Genomic DNA, 18,196 nt, shown 5'->3' on the forward strand with positions numbered 1-18,196 from the left:
GTGTCAGTGCTTTGGGTTTGACCCTGCTGGCCTGTGTTGAGCAGACAAGAGCGACACTCCTCCCAGATCAGCCTGTCAGCAGGACTGAGAGGTGTTGGGGAAGAAGATGGAAAGAGGAGGGCTATGCTTCAAGTTGTTTTTGTGCTCACTGGTACTTTATCACTCTGTAGCCTTTCCAACTTGACCCCAAATTTTGCCTGCATGCTTAAAATAGGGACTGGCTCATCCCAGCTGCCACATCCGTCAGCCTCTGTCATTTCAGTCCTTTACCTCCCTCCTTGTTAATATAAGCCCAGAATGAGCATGTGTAGGTCTGTAATGATCTACTGCTGAAGAACCTCTGTTACAGTAGAAATGCTGCTTCCTGATATTTCCTCCAGATGCAGCTGTTAACTGAGACAGTAAAGAAGACACATTTTCCAGTGCTGCCTACTGACACAGCAGCTAATGAAAAGAGTTAAGAAGTTGAAAAGAGTTTAAAAGGAGGGTTTCCTAGTATTCCCCAAAAGGCCAACTGCTGCTCCATAGCCAAGTACTTGGTGCTTAGCACTGGAATGGGAAGATACTTGCTGAGTATCTCTCCCAGTTGTGAAGCGAGGGGACTGGGGGTTAAAGGCTGTCAGCAGGTGCTCAGAGCATTCCTCACATCCCATGGTATTCCTCCCTGCTCACTGAAACCAAGGATGTAGGCTGGTGACCAGCCAGAACAGCAACAGTAAACTTCCAGCAATTCTCTAGTCCCTCAGTACCGCAAGTCTCTGAAGGCAACTGTTTGGGGTTCCCAGGCAGGAAGGATCAGGCTGTGCTCCCAACACTGCCTGATGCTGTTTCAGGTACCTTTATACCAGACAAGGCAGGTGGGACTCAAGTAGGCCTTGTGGTCTGACAATTGTGAGCAGGCAATGCATTTTTCTCATGGTTAGTGAGGATGCTGGGTCTGGTTTGGTCTGTGCTCAGATTTTACTGGACTCACAGAAAGCACATGCACTAAAGCAACTATTGGTACTTCAGTGCTCTACAATCCAGGGAGGACTTTTCCATGTCTCCATTCCTTTCTGGGAAAACAGGACCAGGTTTCTTCCAGTGCAGGAAGAGACCTATAGAGTCTGAAAACAGTATGTGTCTGGCTCAGTCTTCCACAGATTTATAAACTCTCCCTGGAAGTTTATGAATTTGCTTTCTGGGATCAGAGGGAAATTAACCTATCCACAGCTTCATTTTTTATGCCAAACCCCTACCCCACTGCATTTGCCAGGGAGGAAGGCAAAGGGGTTAAACACAGAAGAGGATTGTGCAGAGAAAGAAGGACAGGACAGGACTTAATCCACAGCCACGACAGCAGGGCTCAGTGTGTTGGAGGCTGCAGAGCCTCTGGACAGAGAGCAACACAAGCCTGCCAGTTTTTATATGACTGCCAGCTCTGTGCTGTAGAGACTTTAATAACAACCCATAACCTGCTCATCCTGAGTACAGCGAGGGCAGCACCGAGCCTTTGAAGCCTCAGGCCAGGGTGGCTGCCCAGTCCAAAAGCCAGGCTCCCTGCCCATCCTGAAGGTCAGGCTGCCCTCAGGATCAGGCACTTGCTCCCCGTGGCCAAAGATGCCCTCTCCTGGGCACCCAGTGAGCCACATGAAGTGTCACTAACAGGGAGCTTCTGCTTAAGCTGCAGAAAGCTTGGAAGGTGTCACCCAACAGCTGCTCTGAAGAGGTGGGAAAAGTTGGAAAAGTGGTGTTTCAAAGACAAAACCTCTCTGCTTTCTGTAACACATACCTGGAGAGCTTTCCTGTGCGAATGAGAAGCAGCACTGACAGACACTGACAAGTGGTCAAGGTTGGCCCAGACCTGGCCCTGGGGGATTGCACTGTCCAACCTTCTAGCACATACTGGTGAGGACTGACCTCTCCTTCTGTGTGAGAAGCCCCACAAATTCTGTGAGCCTCTTGTAACTGACTGTTAGACTTTCCACTCCATGCCTCAGTGGACACACTCTCCTGTGGCACGCTCATGTCAAGGTATGTCCTGTTTAGATTTCAGATGGGTTTAGGAAACCCCAGTTTCAGAATCTTATGGATTCATGCTACTGGAGATATAAATCAGTGCAAAAAACTAGAACACATTTACTCAGAAAATTGTGTCTCTGCCCTCTCAGCAGGAAATCTGTAGCAACAAGAGAGCTCTTGTCTCTTGTCAGAGAGGTTCGGGTCTCTGCAGTACCTATGTACATGCACATACACATGTTTTCTTTCCTTACTTTGCCTGCTTCCTCCCATTGATCATGTTCAATCAGACAGAAGGGAAAGAACAGAGGCAGCTGAGACAGAAAAAAACCCACAAGGAACAATTGAGGAGGAAAGGAACAAGAAAAGGTGTTGAAAGGAAGGTCAGTGCTAGGAGAGGTCAGGAGGGCCAGGGTTGAGATCAGGCTTTAAAGTACAGTACAAGTTTCCTTGTACAGCCCTAGGCAGACAAAAGGACATGCTGACTGCTGACTTGTCTTGGGGAATTCAGCCTAGCTTTCAGGAACAGAATGCAAGAGAGGAGGGGGTCAGATGCAACTTGGCAGCATCTGTCCTTCAGTAGGGACTATATTTAGATAGTGGTATGTGGGGGCTGAACACATGCTGGGATGCTAAAAATAGAGTAATCCTGATAGTAACTCAGTGGCTTCACATCTTGCCTCTGTACAGCCCATGGAACCTGTCTTGAAACTTTGCAACCACTCTCCCTGCTGGCCAGCACAGCTTCTTTGGAATGAAGTGGGCTGTGGGTAAATAGAAGTGGTTCGTAGTGTAGGCTCCTGTCGTCCACCTCTCCCCTTGCCTCCCCAAGCCACCTCCCACTTCCTGTTGGTGGGAGAGTTCAACCCATAAGGTATAATAAATTTTATTATCGGTCTTCCCCTAATCTCCTACAACCTTTCCAGCAGAAACCTAGCAGCCTCAGTCCAAGTAAGAGTTTTATACTGAATACAATTCATCTTCCCACCCAATGCCCTTCCACTCTCTGACTGCACCTCTCAACACACAGCCGTCCCCTTCCCCCAGAAGCTACAATGCCATGGGGTCCAACACTCCATACAACCTGGCAGTGTTTAAATTTCATTCCCAGCTTTATGTGAAATGCTATCCTGTCACAAGGTTCTCATGGAGAGGTAAGAAATTACTTTTTGTGGTATAAAGCATTACCAAAAAGGAATGAATCAACCAAGAGCCAGCCAGCATGTGGCATGTCTGCTCTTCTAGAACTTCCTGTTCAGCTGAACCACAAAGAGAGCAGTTGCAAGATGCAAAAGCAGAAACAAACACCTCAATCTCTTCTTCTTTCTGAAGATGTGTATTGATATCATTTTGGTTATTGGGCCAGTTCGGTTTTCATTCAAGGCCAGGATTTACTCTATTTTGTGTAAGGAAGGATATCCCTGTGGCTAGAGCAAGGAGATGGCTTGAGTGGGTAGATGGCTAGAGCGGGATTCAGAAGACCTGGATGATTTTTTGTGTGACCTCAGAGGAAACACTCAGATTGTGAACCATAAAAGGCAGGAGCCTGGAAACCAGGGTATTTTCCAACAGTCTTTGCTTATTCAGTTGCCCATCTGAACACAGAGATCTAGTGAGATATTTCCCCTGTGTCTTATCTATTAAGTAGCAAATAATATCACATCCTCACGTCAATGCCATGTTTTTATTGGAAGCTACTTTACAGGAGAATGTCTGTTATAATTACACAAAGCATTACAATTACACAGGAAGTTAATTCCAGTAATTTCCTGATGAAACATTGTATTCCTTCTTAAGAGGTGACACCAGAAAACTTGCCTCTTGGTAAAGTAGGTCCAGTGTCTCTGCAGACCTACTTTACAGGTCATCCATGGTGAAGCTTAATTAGGGCGTCTTTATACAAAGAAGGAGGGGAGAGAACACATACTTTGTGGGACGGACACAGCAAGGGAGAGTGGTGAAAAGAAGGATCTTAAATGGCAGGACAGACTTGGGTGGCTTCTGGGCAAGGGGTTTAGCAACAAGAACTGGTAGTGGAAGAGGATGCTAGTGCTGGTCAGTTGGTTAAGTACATGTCAGGCTGCTGTAAAATATGTTACTGTCTGGAGTCTACTGGTGCAGGAAGGAGAGATCAAATTCTTAGATGCACTAGATTTAATTCTGACTTGTACCAGGGGATACAAGTTGATATAAAACAAACACAAACAATCAGGGATTGCTGGTTTTCTCTCCCTGTTGGTTTTCTCTTACTGAAACAAAGTGCCTTAAAATGAGTTTTTTGTTGTGGTTATACAAGAGAGGGAAGAGAAAAACAACCACAAACAATCCACTTTCTTTTCCTAAGCAAAAAATTTAGCACAGGTGTCATTGTGGGGAGCAAGTTTCTAGCTAGAGGTGGCCCCAGGTAGATAAAAAGAGGCTTTATCTCCACAGCTATTTGTTACTTGATGGTAGATTAGTGGAAAAGTGATTGAAATGTAGTATCGATGACAAAGAATAATGCCACATGTACTACAACAGATACTAAAAGTACTTGATAAGCATTTTACCCTCAATAGAGTAAGCAGCAGAATATCAGGTGTTTTTTATATGAAGCAAGGATTCAGAAGGAGCAGATATATTTTTCAAATAATTGTACCAGGTCCCACACTTAGGAGCTGTGAGAAAAGCAACAAATGTTCAGAAAAAACATGCTTATACATGTCCCATGTAAGTCCTTTTTCTAGAGGCTCAGCCTGGCTCCTGTGCCATAAAAAACAATTTATAATCTAAACTGAATGGAAGTTCATAAGCCAATCTAGCAACCAAAATGTCTTTTTACAGGTACAGCCACTGAACTGAGACAGAAGGAGGGAAACACCCTTGAACGCAGGGCAGAATTATCCAGAGACATGGCTTCAGTCCTCCAGAACAAGGTGTTCCCAGCCTTTGCACTGCATGCTGTTACCATGCTCTAAGGGGCCGTGAGCATTTGCAAGCCCTGAAAAAAACCCTTCTCAAAACAGAAGGCTCTTTTCAGCTGCCACTAATTGTTTAACAGCAACAATCTCAAGTATATTATGCCTCCACAGTATTTACGCTGAGAGAGGGCAAATTAGAAGAAGACATATCTACTATTATTTTGATAGAATGAGGGTCACTTTTGTTTGCAAAAAAATATTGAACACAGCATTCATAAATACTGCAAGAGTGGGTTACTGCACCAAAAGACGGCACTCACTAACCCAAAGGCAGCCTCCCAGCAATAGCCTGAGGAGGATAAGCACCGTTGTTCCGTGGCAGCAAGGACAGGATCAGTCACAAGTGTGGATTAGAGAAGTACCCCATTCACCTGAAGGATCTAGGGCACTTAGGTACAGAGAGCTTCCTGTGCTTTGCAACATCTTTGTAGTCATCTTGTAGGTATGAATGTACATCAAAAACCAGGCTCAGCCTCCACAGATGTATTCAGTAGTTCTAGCCAGTATCAGGCTGAATAATGTCAGCAAATGAACCTGAGCTCTGGACTGCAACTACTCTCGCATTAAACTGTTGAAATGATCCTTGGCACACCTTTGGTTCAGATCAGCTATTGCTGTCCAGAACAATTCCCAGGCACAGTTTGGAAGCTAGAACAGACCATTTCCAGAGCCACTGCCTGTGGGCATGTGGCCATTTTGTTTGGAAGGGTAGAAAATGTTAATTGCTGGGCTTCATTACACTCTGTAGCAGCTGGCGTAAGTGCCAGAGAAGGGTCCCAGGTACATTTAATGCACCAGGTAGAGATGGAGCACGTATGGTTTCACTGCAACTTCTCATCAAGAGATTCTTCCAGGTCCTTGGAAAGTTCCACTGCTTCCACAGCATGCGCTCCCTCACTAGCAGCCAAGTGTAGCACCTGCCTAAGTGCCAACAGGCCATAAAACATGTCCAGGAGCACTCCCAAAGCAGCTTGAGGCAGTCCAAAACCAGCATTACTGACTGCTACAGACTAGCAGTGTTTTTTGAGGTGTGACAGTAAACTTTCGTGAAAACAGATAAAGAAGAGGCTGCCCACTGAAAAGGGGAGAGGAAGAGAAGGTGCTCACAAATCTGGAAGCCATCAGACCTATCTGGGTTAGAGGTGGCACCTCCAGCAGGAATAATATCACATGAGCAAAGGAGAATGGCACAGAGCACCCAGACTGTGTGTCACAGGGAGCAGTGACATGGCAAACAGGCAGCAAAGATATCTTGCAGAGAAGACAGTAGAAACACTGAATTATCAGCAGAGAACCATACAGGAAAAAGTGAGAATATGTGGGAAAGAGCTAAAAAGGAGGTTGTGATGAAGTGTTCTTAAGAAACAAAACAATTTTTGGTTTTAGAACCAATACAATCCTTGTTACTGCTTCCCCTAACAATTCCCTGACATTGCTGCAGAGTATTTGTACAGAACAGCCAACTGAAAGGAGTCTCTTGAGCTACCAAGGCCAATCCTCTGTAGTTTTCAGAGGCCCCATTGTTTACTCCAGTTCATAAACTGACTCAATATCAAAAGATTTTAAATTCTTTTTCTAGATTAGAAAGTGACTGCTGAACCTCCCTGGCTAGTTGTTCTGTGCTGTCAATGCTGTCACTTATATTTGAATCGTATTGCTGGTGTTTGCTCAACATCTATTTGTAGATTGCAGTCACCTCTTTCAATATTTTGCTAGGTGAAAGAAGTCTTCTCTCCTCCCCTCCTTTTCAATGGCTGCTCTACCTTACATTTATTTTCCTTGAAAGGGGCTGATTCTGTAAGTATGGTATTTCCAGTGATTTCCCCCTTGTGCATTAGACAGTAATATCAATGCCATCCTAGCTCTCTTAGACATGTCTACCTGAGGCTCATTTGTTTATCTTTGCCTTTTTTTTTTTCAGAGATTCATAATTTTGTTGGCTTATTATTGGTGATGCACTAATAAGCCCAGGTCCTTTGCCTCTACTATCAGTACCAGCCGTAAAGACTCAGTTGCCTCTATTTTGTCAGTATTACTTGCACTTGTGCTGGAGGTAGAAGTGCCTTCCTTGCTTTTTAAAAAATTTTAAAAAATTATTTCCATTATATAATTTCATGATAGGTTTCTACTTTGGTTGATTAATGGCATTAGTGCTTACAACTTTTCTCAGACTAGCTATTTTGCATTTTGTTTTGTTTCAAAAGCATTTGATGGACATATCCTTACTGCAAAGAAATCCTCCAGGAACCTGATGGTATTGTTCTCTCTTATTCTCTTTTCAGAATGGGTAAACCTTCTCATCAGTTACAGCTACATCTGAGGACCATGTACTTTCCCTCAGCCTTTCTAAAATAAAAATCTTGCCATCTATGGATCCTTTTTGCTTTTTGTGTTTATGCTTGTTCTCTTTCTTCCCTGATGACTGTTTCTGGTCAAAGATTTCTTGTGTTATGTTGTCGTTTGCACCACAGCTACTGAGCTAGACCAAATCAGCTTTATTTTGTTGAGGCATAGTGTAAACTCCCACTAGAGCTTATCTGCTTCATGAGGTAAGAGGTAAAAGATTCATCAGGAATCACAATAAGCCAATATGAATCCAGAGCAGTTCAACTGATCTCACTTAAAAGGACATTGCTGTCACTTAGAACAAAATGAAGACTGTCCTTTGCTTTTTGGGTTCTTTAGTCTTTATTTCCCTCTTTGTTTCTCTAGTTCTCAGTATTCCCATCCTTTCTAATTTCTGCAGAATGATTCACGTCCTCTGTTGATGTTTGATTGTGCTGTGTATCTGCCTGCTGAGCATATCAATGTCTGCCTTTCTTTCAGCTTACTCATTACAGTGTGATACTTTAATACAATCCTCACTGAAAAATCCTCTATTCTTTCTCACTGAAGGCTCCCCAGACACTTAAAAGCTTTCTTGTGTTTATTTTTTGGTCTCACTCTCTACTCTTATAGTACAGTAAATTTTTATGAGATAGATTATTAATGGTATGCCTTTCAAATACACATCAGTATGGTAGCCTTCAGATTCCCATTAGGCAGTTTTAGCACCTGGACACCGCAAATTATTGTTTTGGTGGAACAAAAGAGTCAGTATGTGCTCTTGTAGGCAAGTTTAAGATGAAAGGAATAGGCATTTGCAGTTACAGATCTGGAACCATATAATCAGTTGGTGTTAATGCTAGCATTTCAATCTTTCTTATGTTACTTGTGCTTTTTCCTCAGTATCCGCTGGGCACTGCCGGAAGAAGCAATGTTCTGATCCCAAGGCAGGCGCAGCTAGTTTGGCTCCGTTAAGTTTACTTGAACACAGAATTAGTTATCATAGAATGATAAAATGGTTGGAAGGCATCTTAAAGATCATCTTGTTCCAACCCCCCTGCCACTGGCAGGGACACCTTCCACTAGACCAGGTTGCTCAGAGCCCCATCCAACCTGGCCTTGAGCATTCCAGGAATGGGGCATCCACAGCTTCTCTGGGCAGCCTGGTCCAGTGCCTCACTACATCTAATCTAAATCTCTCCTCTTTTAGTTTAAAATAATTCCTCCTTATCCTATCACTGTCTATCCATCTAAAACATATCTCTCCCTCTTTTTTGTAAGTCCCCTTCAGGTACTGGAAGGCCACAATGAGGTCTCCCCAGAGCCTTTTCTTTTCCAGGCTGAACAATCCCAACTCTCTCAGCCTGTCTTCACAGGAGAGGTGCTCCATCTCTTGGATCATCTAGATCCTCTAGACCCTAGGAAGTCCATCTTTCCCGCACTGAGGACCCCAGAGGTTTATGCAATGCTCCAAGTGGGCAGAGAGGCAGAATCGCCTCCCTCCACCTGCTGGCCACTCCTCTTTAGATGCAGCTCAGGATGCTGTTGGCCTTCTGGGCTGTCAGGACACATTGTGGGCTCATACCCAGCTATGTACAACCCAGGAGACGTCCACAAGTATGTAATTTCAGAGTCATTCTCCAGGTGTGTCCCTGAACCCATAACCCACAGGGAGTTACTGAAGGAATGGCATGGAAGCCCTGTGGCAGCTGGATCCAGCATGTGAGGATACAGCTGCTTTTCTACCCCTTTGTGTCAGCTGGACTGAGGTTTAGAATTGATCCCTTGCTTGGAGAAACAGTTTAAACTACAGCTATGCATCCTTTTAGTCTGTAGAAAAATGGGTTCACACCCCACTTCCAACATGTTCATGTACTTTATTTTGTTACAGCCAGTTGAATGCTTTGCACTAGGAAAGAGTTTCAAATGCATATATTCACTGTACATTTTGAGTTGCTATTTGAAGGAAGTCAATAATTTAAGCCATCCTTGTGAACATCTTATGAGAGAACAACCAATTAGAGGCCCACCAATGGGGAAGGGAAGGGGAGGGAAGGGAAAGGAAAGGGGAAAGGGTAACCATACAGCACACCCAAAGAATTTTCAGGAAAACAAAACAAAAAAAAGGATACCAAGAACAGCAATCAGTGATTAATTTATCACAATCTCTATAAAGAGAAACAATAAAAAGATGATAGTGATGTAAACTTTAGAGAGCATAAAGGCAAGAAGACTATGAACTGTGTACACTGATCATGTAAGATGAGGAATTGTGAAGGGCTTTGTAATACAACAAGAGCGACTCAAGCAGGAAAACCCACTTAGTGCAGCATTTAGTCTTTGGTATTCCTGGTTGCTCAGTGTTATCAAATCTTCATTAGGAACTCATGTTAGACTTAGACAGGTAAAGTACTAGTTGTTCAGGACCAATTTTCTGTTTATCTACAGGGTAAACCATTAGGACTACCAATTCTTAGATACACCCCAGAGCATGCCATTAACTACCTGTGGGGAAAGGACTTCCCTCCACATTGCATTATGCAAAAATTAGATGCATTGGTGAAACTTACAACTTCCTCTGAAATACTTGCAGGAAACACAAAGGAAGCAGGAAGCAGGACAAGAGGTGACTCTTAACCTAGTCTGACTTAGCAATTCCAGCATCACTACAAGTCCAGTATGTAACATTTATATATAATGTATTTGTCATACTTGATTAATTTCCCAAATTAACTTTTTATCACTTTTTCACCATTTGACTCAGCATCCAAAGGTAAGCATCATTCCTTAGTGTTACTACTATGACTTTTCTAGCCTAGAAGTTGAAATTGTCTAAAATGACAGCACTGGAATCTCTGAGACACAAACAGTATCCACTCAGTTATCTCCTGGCACCTATCAGCCATTCATGTCTGTATGTTCTATCACATGACACCTGGCAGTTTATTCTCTTTTAAGCAGGTTACATTCAGATATGATCTTCCTGGGCACCTGTTAAGGACCTAAAAATCCATTATTTAGAGACTATTTAAATGGTGTTGCCTTTAAGTCAGTATGTAGGGTCATTGGAAGCTATTAAATTCTAAGTGGTAATAAACAAAAAGCATAATTATAAAATTAAAATCCTGCCTAAAGAATATATAATTTGAGCCTCAAATGGATTTTTATCAATTATATTTTCCATATTTATTTTTAATGCAATATCCAAGTATTGTAAAAAAAATATATATCTGTATTGCCAGACTTAAAGTAAAGCACCCAGTTCCGGGTGAGAGCTCCTTCTAGTTAATACCTTCCTGCAAGTGCTACTAATCCTTGAGCAATATTCCATTCACCTTAAGATGCAACTTAGCCTGGGTAATGACTAGTTCTTGCGGCTGTTCAATCCTGAGTAATCCTTACAGACACTCACAATCTCCTCCCTCTTCAGTCCCAGTTTCTTGTCTACTGTTGGAAAAACAAGACTCAAAATAATCTTAGACCACGCAGAGTTAATGTAGCCCCTGAAAATTCCGTTTTCCTAAGAACCACGGATGCCAGACACCTGTTTCAAGGATACTGATTCTTTCTTTTTAACACCTGAAACTCTATGAGTTTGTGCAGAAGTTGTTTTTGAGGAGAAAAATAATCTTTCTCTACATAAGAAACACTCACTTCAAGGCCAAGCTATGTGATTCCAAACCACTTGGCAGAAGTTAGGACAAACACTTCGTCATCTGGGGTGTGTCACCTGAGCCAAGTGACACAAAACATTTAATTTCAAAATTCTGTCAGAGGCATAGTCTGCTTAAGGAAACAGAAGGAGCTGGGCTGAGCATTTTTCATTTCTGCTGCTGGGTGCCTTCCAGTGAGATATCCCAAGATATCATTGTGTCAAGGCTAATGCAGCTGTTATGAGCTTAATAAAGAGGACCTTTCTTTTTCCCTAGTTTTCAACCTATTCAGTAGTCTTTCGAAAAAGACAACAGTAACAGCTGTTTACCAAAAGTAGTGCAACACAAGGTTCATGTTTATTCCTTTTTTAAAAAATCTCCCGCCCAAACAACTGTTTTTCTTTAATTCTTGAAATTAAACCAGTATTTGCTGCTTAGAGCATCACAAGTATTCACTTCAGACAGTGTTGAGTAACTTTCACCAACAGAAGAGGCACTGAGAAATGTGCATCTATTTTGAAAGGTGGAATACAGTAAAGAAGTGTTAGGGACAGTTCAATTAAAAATCTGGCTTTTACTGCTTCAATTTATTTTTTCTTTAGTTGGATGTCTTATATGAGTATTGAAGTTTCCATATTTGAGCCTTTTTCCCTGCACTGTCACTGTGGTTATAGCTTTGCTGACAACTCGGGAGAGTTTTCAGCCTACAAAGTGTCTGAGCGGTACAGACCTGCACTGAAGCAGATCTTCACCTGACACTTGTCTCTACCTCCATCGCATCTATTCCAGGACCCACAGCCCACCTCACACCCTGCTTGAGCACACCACCCAAGTTCTCCTTTTAAGATCTGCTCCCACAGTAAGGAGTTCCTGTATTCCTTAACAGTAGTGAAAGATGCCCGACTCAGTAGGGATCTCTTAGTTCAGCAGAACAGCTTTGCTCTCACAGGTCGCCCCTCAGGGTCCTACCTTTGACACTTGCAGGGGTCTTTTCTGCTCTGAACCCCCTTGCAGGCGGAAGCCCCAGGGGGCACCTCCAGACAGAGTGATGAGCATTTCTTCTTCAGCTCCCATGATTTCTGTGCTTTAGGTATTTTGTCTTCACAACTTCAGTACAGACTCCAGTTCTTAACAGACAGAATCTTCTATTCCCATATTCACAATTCACACCACCACTCTCCAGTCCCCACAAGGCCCTCTGCTTGCTTTCTCCTTGAAGTTCACACACACACAAGAGCTGAGACTGTCAAGCCCAGCCTTCAGTGCTCTTCTGAACTCTCAGCTGCTGCTCTGCCTATGATTAGACATTTGATTCTGCCCTTGGTAAGGGGCCAGAGTTGTCCCACACACGTGTCATGTCAATCTCACCCTCTGTGCCCCCCCCGCATACATGATGGATCTCTCACCGGAACGTGGCTGAAAATAGCACACCTCCTGTCTCTCCAGAGCTTTGTCTGACACTCTTAAAGCTGGAAGCATTTCAGTAAAAATTTTATTTCCACTTTGCATTCCAAATGCAAATCTTAGAGTCACTCAGTACTCAGGATCCATTAGTTTGAGTTTCAGGCAAGGACACGTCACAGGTACAAACTTGTACAAATCAGGTGATAGCACCCGACCCTATGAACTGAACAAAACCAGCTTGCAATTAATCTGCTCTCCACTTCTATTTTCTCCATGCAGCTAGTGTTATTATGCAGCTGCACTATGTGCCTGCCCCAAAAGCCACAGGCAGACTATAGATGTGCTGTGCTCCCTCTGCAGCGTGCTGCTCCCTGACATCCCCTACATCCACTTGTAATACTAGACACAGGGACCAGAATAGCTGGGATTAGCTACACACACAGGATTCAAACAGTTCTCTGCAGGGCACTGCTTACATAGACACAATGGCCAAGAGAGCCCAACGAGGTCAGAGAATCAGGGAATAGTTTGGATTGGAACAAACTTTTAAGGATCATCTAGCCCAACCCACCTGCAATAAGCAGGGACATTTGCAACTATATCAGATGCTCAGAGTCCTGCCCAACGTGACCTTGAGTGTTTCCAGGGATGGGGCATCTGCCACCATTCTGGACAGCCTGTTAGAGTGCTTCACCAGCCTCATACAGAATTTTTTTTCCTTATATCTAGTCTAAATCTACCCACTTTTCATTTAAAACCATGACCCCTTGTCTTGTAACTATAAGTCCTACTACAAAGTCTGTCTCCAGCTTTCTTAAAAGCCTCCTTTAAGTATTGAAAGACCACACAATAAGGTCTCCTCAAAATCTTCTTCAGGCCCAACTCTCTCAGCCTCTCTTAGTAAGAGAAGCCCTCATCCCTCTGATCATTCTCTTGGCCTCCCTCTGGACCTGTTCCAATGGGTTTATGTCCTTCCTGTGCTGAAGACCTCAGAGCTGGATGCAGGTCTCCAGATGAGGTCTCACTAGAGTAGAGCAGAGTCTTTCAGTGGTTTTGCTTTAGGACCATGATAGACGAGACATCCTAGCCATCCCAAGCCAGGCAGTTATTGAAGAATTAAAGTCCATGTTCCCCCCTTCCCACAAGGCTTAAAACATAATTTTCTGTTAAGGTCCTGACAACAAGCTTACCCTTACCTCTTCCTTATTCTGCACGTGCTTAGCTCTCAGTGACTAATATCCTTATCCCGTAACATCCAGATGATGTACTTTTGTTGTGATGCCATTGCTTGGTTGACTACTCCATTGCCAGTACTACAGCACCACTCATCCAGTGCCATTGCATATTGCTGGTGGGCATACACCAACACAATTACAGAATCATCAAGGCTGGAAGAGACCCTTGAGGTCACCAAGTCCAACCATCCACCCAGCACTACCACTGTAACCCCTAAACCATCAAAGCACATCACCCAGCCCCAGATCCTGATGCCTCTTCAGCACCTCTGGGGTGGTGATTCCACCACAGTCCTGGGCAACCTATTCCAGTGCCTGACCACCCTAACAGTAAAAATGTTTCTAATACCTGAGTGCCCCCTGTCTCAGCTTTAGACCACTTCCTCTTGTCCTCTCTGTAGCCACACGAGACTAGTCCCCACTTCACGGCAATCTTTCAGGCAGCTGTAGAGGGCGATGAGATCCCCCACGAGCCTCCTCTTCTCGAGACAAAACAATCCCAGGTCCCTCACCCGTTCCTGCAAAACAAGTTTTCTAGACCTTTCACGAGCCTTGTTGCCCTTCTCTGGACACGCTCCAGCATCTCAATGCCTTTTCTGAAGTGAGGGGGGCTGTAGGGCCTGCTGAAGGCAGTGTTTGAGGTGCGGCCTCACCAGTACCGAGTACGGAGGGACGATCACTCCGTCGTTGTTAGCAGGGAGTGAACAACTCTTTGCACCTCGGTGCAGAACTGGCCCCTGGCTGCTCCCCAGCCGCGGTCTCTCACAGGCCGCTGGTGGGACGGGCGGCCTAGGGCACCGTGGTCAGTGGTGGCCGCGGCTCAGCAGCGCTCGGCCGTGCCCTGCTTACGCCCCAGCTGCCCGTGCGGACAGCGCTGGTCGGGGCCGCCCGAGCAGCTGCCCCGCGGCCCGCCGCCGCAGCCGCCTCCCGCCCCGGCCCGGACGTCAGCGGCCGCGGCCTCCCAGCGCCTGCGCCGCATCCGGGCCCCGGCGGGCGGAGCGCGGACGTGGCAGCGGCGGGCGGGGAGCGGCGGGGCGGGAGCGGAAGCGGGCCCGGCAGTGGCGGCGGCGGCGGCGGTGAGTGAGGCCTCGGGGGGCTCCGGGTGGCCGGGCCCACCGCCGGGGTCGCACGGCGCCCGCTGCGGCCGGGCGGGCGGGCGGGCGGCATCGCGCCCGGCACCGCGCCCGGCGGCCCGGCCGCGGCCCGGACCCGAGGCGCTGCCGCCGCTGCCGCTTCCTCGTCGGCCGAGGCCCGGTGGCGCCCGGGCGGGTGACGCGTCGGGCCCGCCGCGCCGCGCGCCACGGCAGGCCCTGCGGAGCCCCGGGGCTCCCCGGAACGCGGCCGGGCGGGAGCGGCCGCATCGCCCGCGGCCCGGCCGGTGCCGGCGGCCTGCGGGGCCGGGCCGGCTGTCGGCGGGGCCTGCGCTTCCAGTGCCTGCGCCGCCCCGAGAGAGCCGTCGGTGTCCCGCTGTGGTGCGGCCACACCCGGCGGCTGCGGGTCGGGCCGTCGGTCCGGCGCGGGGAACCGAGTGCTGCGTTTTGGCCGGGGTGCGCCCGAGTCAGATACCCCCCTCTGCAGCCTCCCTAATCTCCTGTAATCCGCGGATCCTTCCCCTGGCGTTTGTGCTGTGCTGTTCAAGCTTTCATTCATTCGAGCTTTGCAAAGGATGGGTCGTCCCTTGCGGAGATCTGGTGGCTGAGATTGGTCGGATTTGGTAGTAAAACTTAGCTGTTGCTTGTCTGTGGCTGTGAAAAAAGGGAGAAGGAATGTAAAGGAGATGGCATGATCGAAGTACAAGTGTAGCCTTGAAAAGGTGGTTATGCAAGATGGGACTCTTGCTTTCCATGTAGATGGTGCTTTAAATGTGTTTTATTTTCTGTAGTTGGAATTTGCTTTCACTCTTTCTGGGAAATGCTTTTGATGGAGTACAGTGAAGCTTAGTTTCCTTTAGTGTTTCGTTGGTGGTTTTTTTTTTTTTTTTTTTTTTGAATGTACTGATCTGTGAGAGAGACTGAAAAACCACCCAAACTGGCCTGTAGTTAAATTCCTTTTTAAACTTACTGGCTAATGGAAGTGGTTGCTGGGATGTAAGAGAATTGCTTACACCCCAGTCAGAAGTTATCCACGGGAATTAATGTTTGTATTGTCACAGAAAATACTGATATTTTTTTCAGTTTGGTACTCAGTGGATTGTTAGCTATTAATGTGATAATTACTTAGGAGTATTTCTAGATCCATTTCTGTTACAGGAGTGTGTAGTCAACTTTACCAAATGTCGTAAGGAATGTTGGACAGAAATCACTATCTCAGACATAACATGCAAATTCTTTTTTGTTGTTTTTTACATGCAGTGTAAAATCACATCACTGAAATGGGTGGTGACTACTGATTATGTACTAAAGTATTTGCTCTTTATTAATATGAAGATTTCCTGAATAAATTTAGGGAACTCTGACTGTAATTTTTTTCTTCTTTCCTTCAATCTTCTCCTGGAGTAGGTGTTCCAGTTATGGGACAGATGGAAATGTATGTGGCCTAAAACTTCCAAGCTTTCCTCTGTAAAGGAGACTTACTTCCAATCACATATATACACTCTGTGAAAACATAAACATTTCTATCAATTTTTTTGTGAAACAGGTTCATGCTAATGGAGCTCCCCTTTTTGGCTTGGAGCTGTGCCATTCAGGATTCTTTTATTGTTGTAGACAGGTTATGAAGTGTACATCAATATAAAAAATATATAATTGCTTCTTAATGTGCTGTGACTCTCACTTCAGGTTCTAACTTCATGGCTGAAAGCTGACTTATAGCAGTGAATAGCTATTTAAAGTATTATTTCTTTGATGAGTGGTTTGATGCTTTACTTCTTTGCATGCTTTTTCCTGCTATGGTAGGACTATGTTATCTTCCTGTAACACTTACTATCAGAAGGAGGGTCAAAAATCAGAGGAGGAATTGATGGTTGGCTAAGGGAGGGCAAGGTTCAAAGAGTAACCAACAACAAGGTCTCTGCAGGAGAGAGGTGGATGTTTCTTGTTCTTTAGGTTTGGAAAGCTGTGTTAGGGATAAATTGTGAAGCTAGAGCTTGTTTTAATATGTTCAGCAAGATTCATTGTTAACACGGAAAGCACTAAAAGACAGCATAAACGGGCAGTAGGTATTAGGAAAACTAATTCTGGCCTTTTTTTGTTTCTTGCAAGTGATGGAGATTGTGTAATGTGTATTTGTGTAGAGGAAATGAGAGCTCAGAGATGACCAGTGTTACTATGTGTGTGAAAAAAACATGTTTTTTAGTCTTATTCTATGTATTCCCGTTCTTCCTTTCTTCCTTCTGGCCTCTTCCCTAAATTTGAAACTGCTCATGTAACTTTTTCTAATCAGTTATGCTTGCGCAAGATTCACAGAAATTATTCTGATTACTTCATTCATTGTAGCATATATGTCCACATGTATGTGGAGGTAGCTAGGAAACAGAGATCCTTCACTGTGATTTTGTTGATACTGTATTGTCAGCGACTTTTGCCTCCATGGGGTTGCTCTCCAGAAGCCATGCTCATAGCAGAGAGTTTTTCAGATCTTTTTCTAGAGCTTTATTACGGTGATAGAGATGTGAATCAGTCCCACCAGGAGACCTGAGTCAACAAAGTATAGAAATGTTACTGAATGGTGATGATGGCAGGTGGTGATGGCAGGGGTTGGAAGTAGTGGTAGTTTTAAGGTTAGGTCAAGACTAAGCTGGGTTTTTTTGTATTCAGTTTTTAATCTCTTGCATTCTGGTAACCTGTATACTGTATTGTACCTTGCCCAGGATGATGAATCAGCCTAACACAACAGGGTTTAGTGTGGCCTTCTTTAGAAGAATATAAAAGTGACCACAGCTTAGATTCACTTTGAAAACTGTGTCTCATACTTTTCATGAACTGTTAAAACAAATGTTTCTGGCAGTAATTCAAAATGCAGAGATGAAGAAAATGTTACCTGTAACAAGCTGAGAATCTGCACAGGCAGAAGAGAGATTGCCACATATTACACCCAGATTGGAGTTGGTTCCAGTATTGCCATTTGGGTTGATTTGGACAAATGTGTGAGAAGTATTTGTTACCATGGCCTGTGAGCTTACTAATTAGTCAACAGTTTCTGACTTCTAGGACATGAGTTTCTTTCCCAGGATTTTCTATAGGGAAAAAAAAAAAAAAAGCCAGTGATTTCTGATATCTGAAAAGAACCAAGTGTTCCATGAGTGCTTGTAGAAGACCTAGTCAAGGTGTCAATGAAACAACAGCAAGGACAGTTCCCTTTCCAAAGAGTGTTCTTAGTCCTAGAGTCCAGGTCTTTGTAAGAATAGCAAAACCTTGCTGCTTCCAGACAGTTGCAGAATAGAAACATTAAAAGTACTGTAGGTAATATTCTGAATTACCAGTGCTCTCCTGCTATCCTATCTTTTAGAAATAGTTTTAGTTTTCTGTGTTAAATAGATGTATTTCCTTCAGTTTCGGGATAACTTGGGTGGCCATGTAGTTGTCTTGCGTTGTGTGGGGGATTTTTTTTGTTATTGTAGATTTGGGGGCTTTTTTTAAAGTTTCAGTGTTTTCCGAAGTTAAAAGAAACTGGCTTTTTCTGT

The 18,196-nt window shown here is 44.7% G+C and overlaps 2 protein-coding genes across 2 annotated transcripts in view; one reads left to right on the top strand and one right to left on the bottom strand.

Annotated features, from left to right (window-relative positions):
• Positions 1 to 12,192, bottom strand: part of SYNPO2L (synaptopodin 2 like) — a 36,256-nt gene extending 24,064 nt beyond the window's left edge. Inside the window, exon 1 of the mRNA XM_066191418.1 lies at positions 11,906 to 12,192. Within this exon, the coding sequence (XP_066047515.1) occupies positions 11,906 to 12,010 (105 nt within the window). The 5' untranslated portion in view covers positions 12,011 to 12,192. The remainder of the gene's footprint in view (positions 1 to 11,905) is intronic.
• A 2,419-nt stretch (positions 12,193 to 14,611) lies between these two features.
• The window catches only part of SEC24C (SEC24 homolog C, COPII coat complex component), a 37,338-nt gene continuing 33,753 nt past the window's right edge, over positions 14,612 to 18,196 (top strand). Inside the window, exon 1 of the mRNA XM_066191419.1 lies at positions 14,612 to 14,651. The gene's annotated coding sequence lies outside the window, so the exon portion shown is untranslated. The remainder of the gene's footprint in view (positions 14,652 to 18,196) is intronic.

This window comes from Chamaea fasciata, unplaced genomic scaffold (genome assembly GCF_029207755.1).
Source record: "Chamaea fasciata isolate MVZ Bird 193981 ecotype frontalis unplaced genomic scaffold, bChaFas1.0.hap1 SCAF_9, whole genome shotgun sequence".
In the NCBI taxonomy this organism is placed as follows: domain Eukaryota; kingdom Metazoa; phylum Chordata; class Aves; order Passeriformes; family Sylviidae; genus Chamaea; species Chamaea fasciata.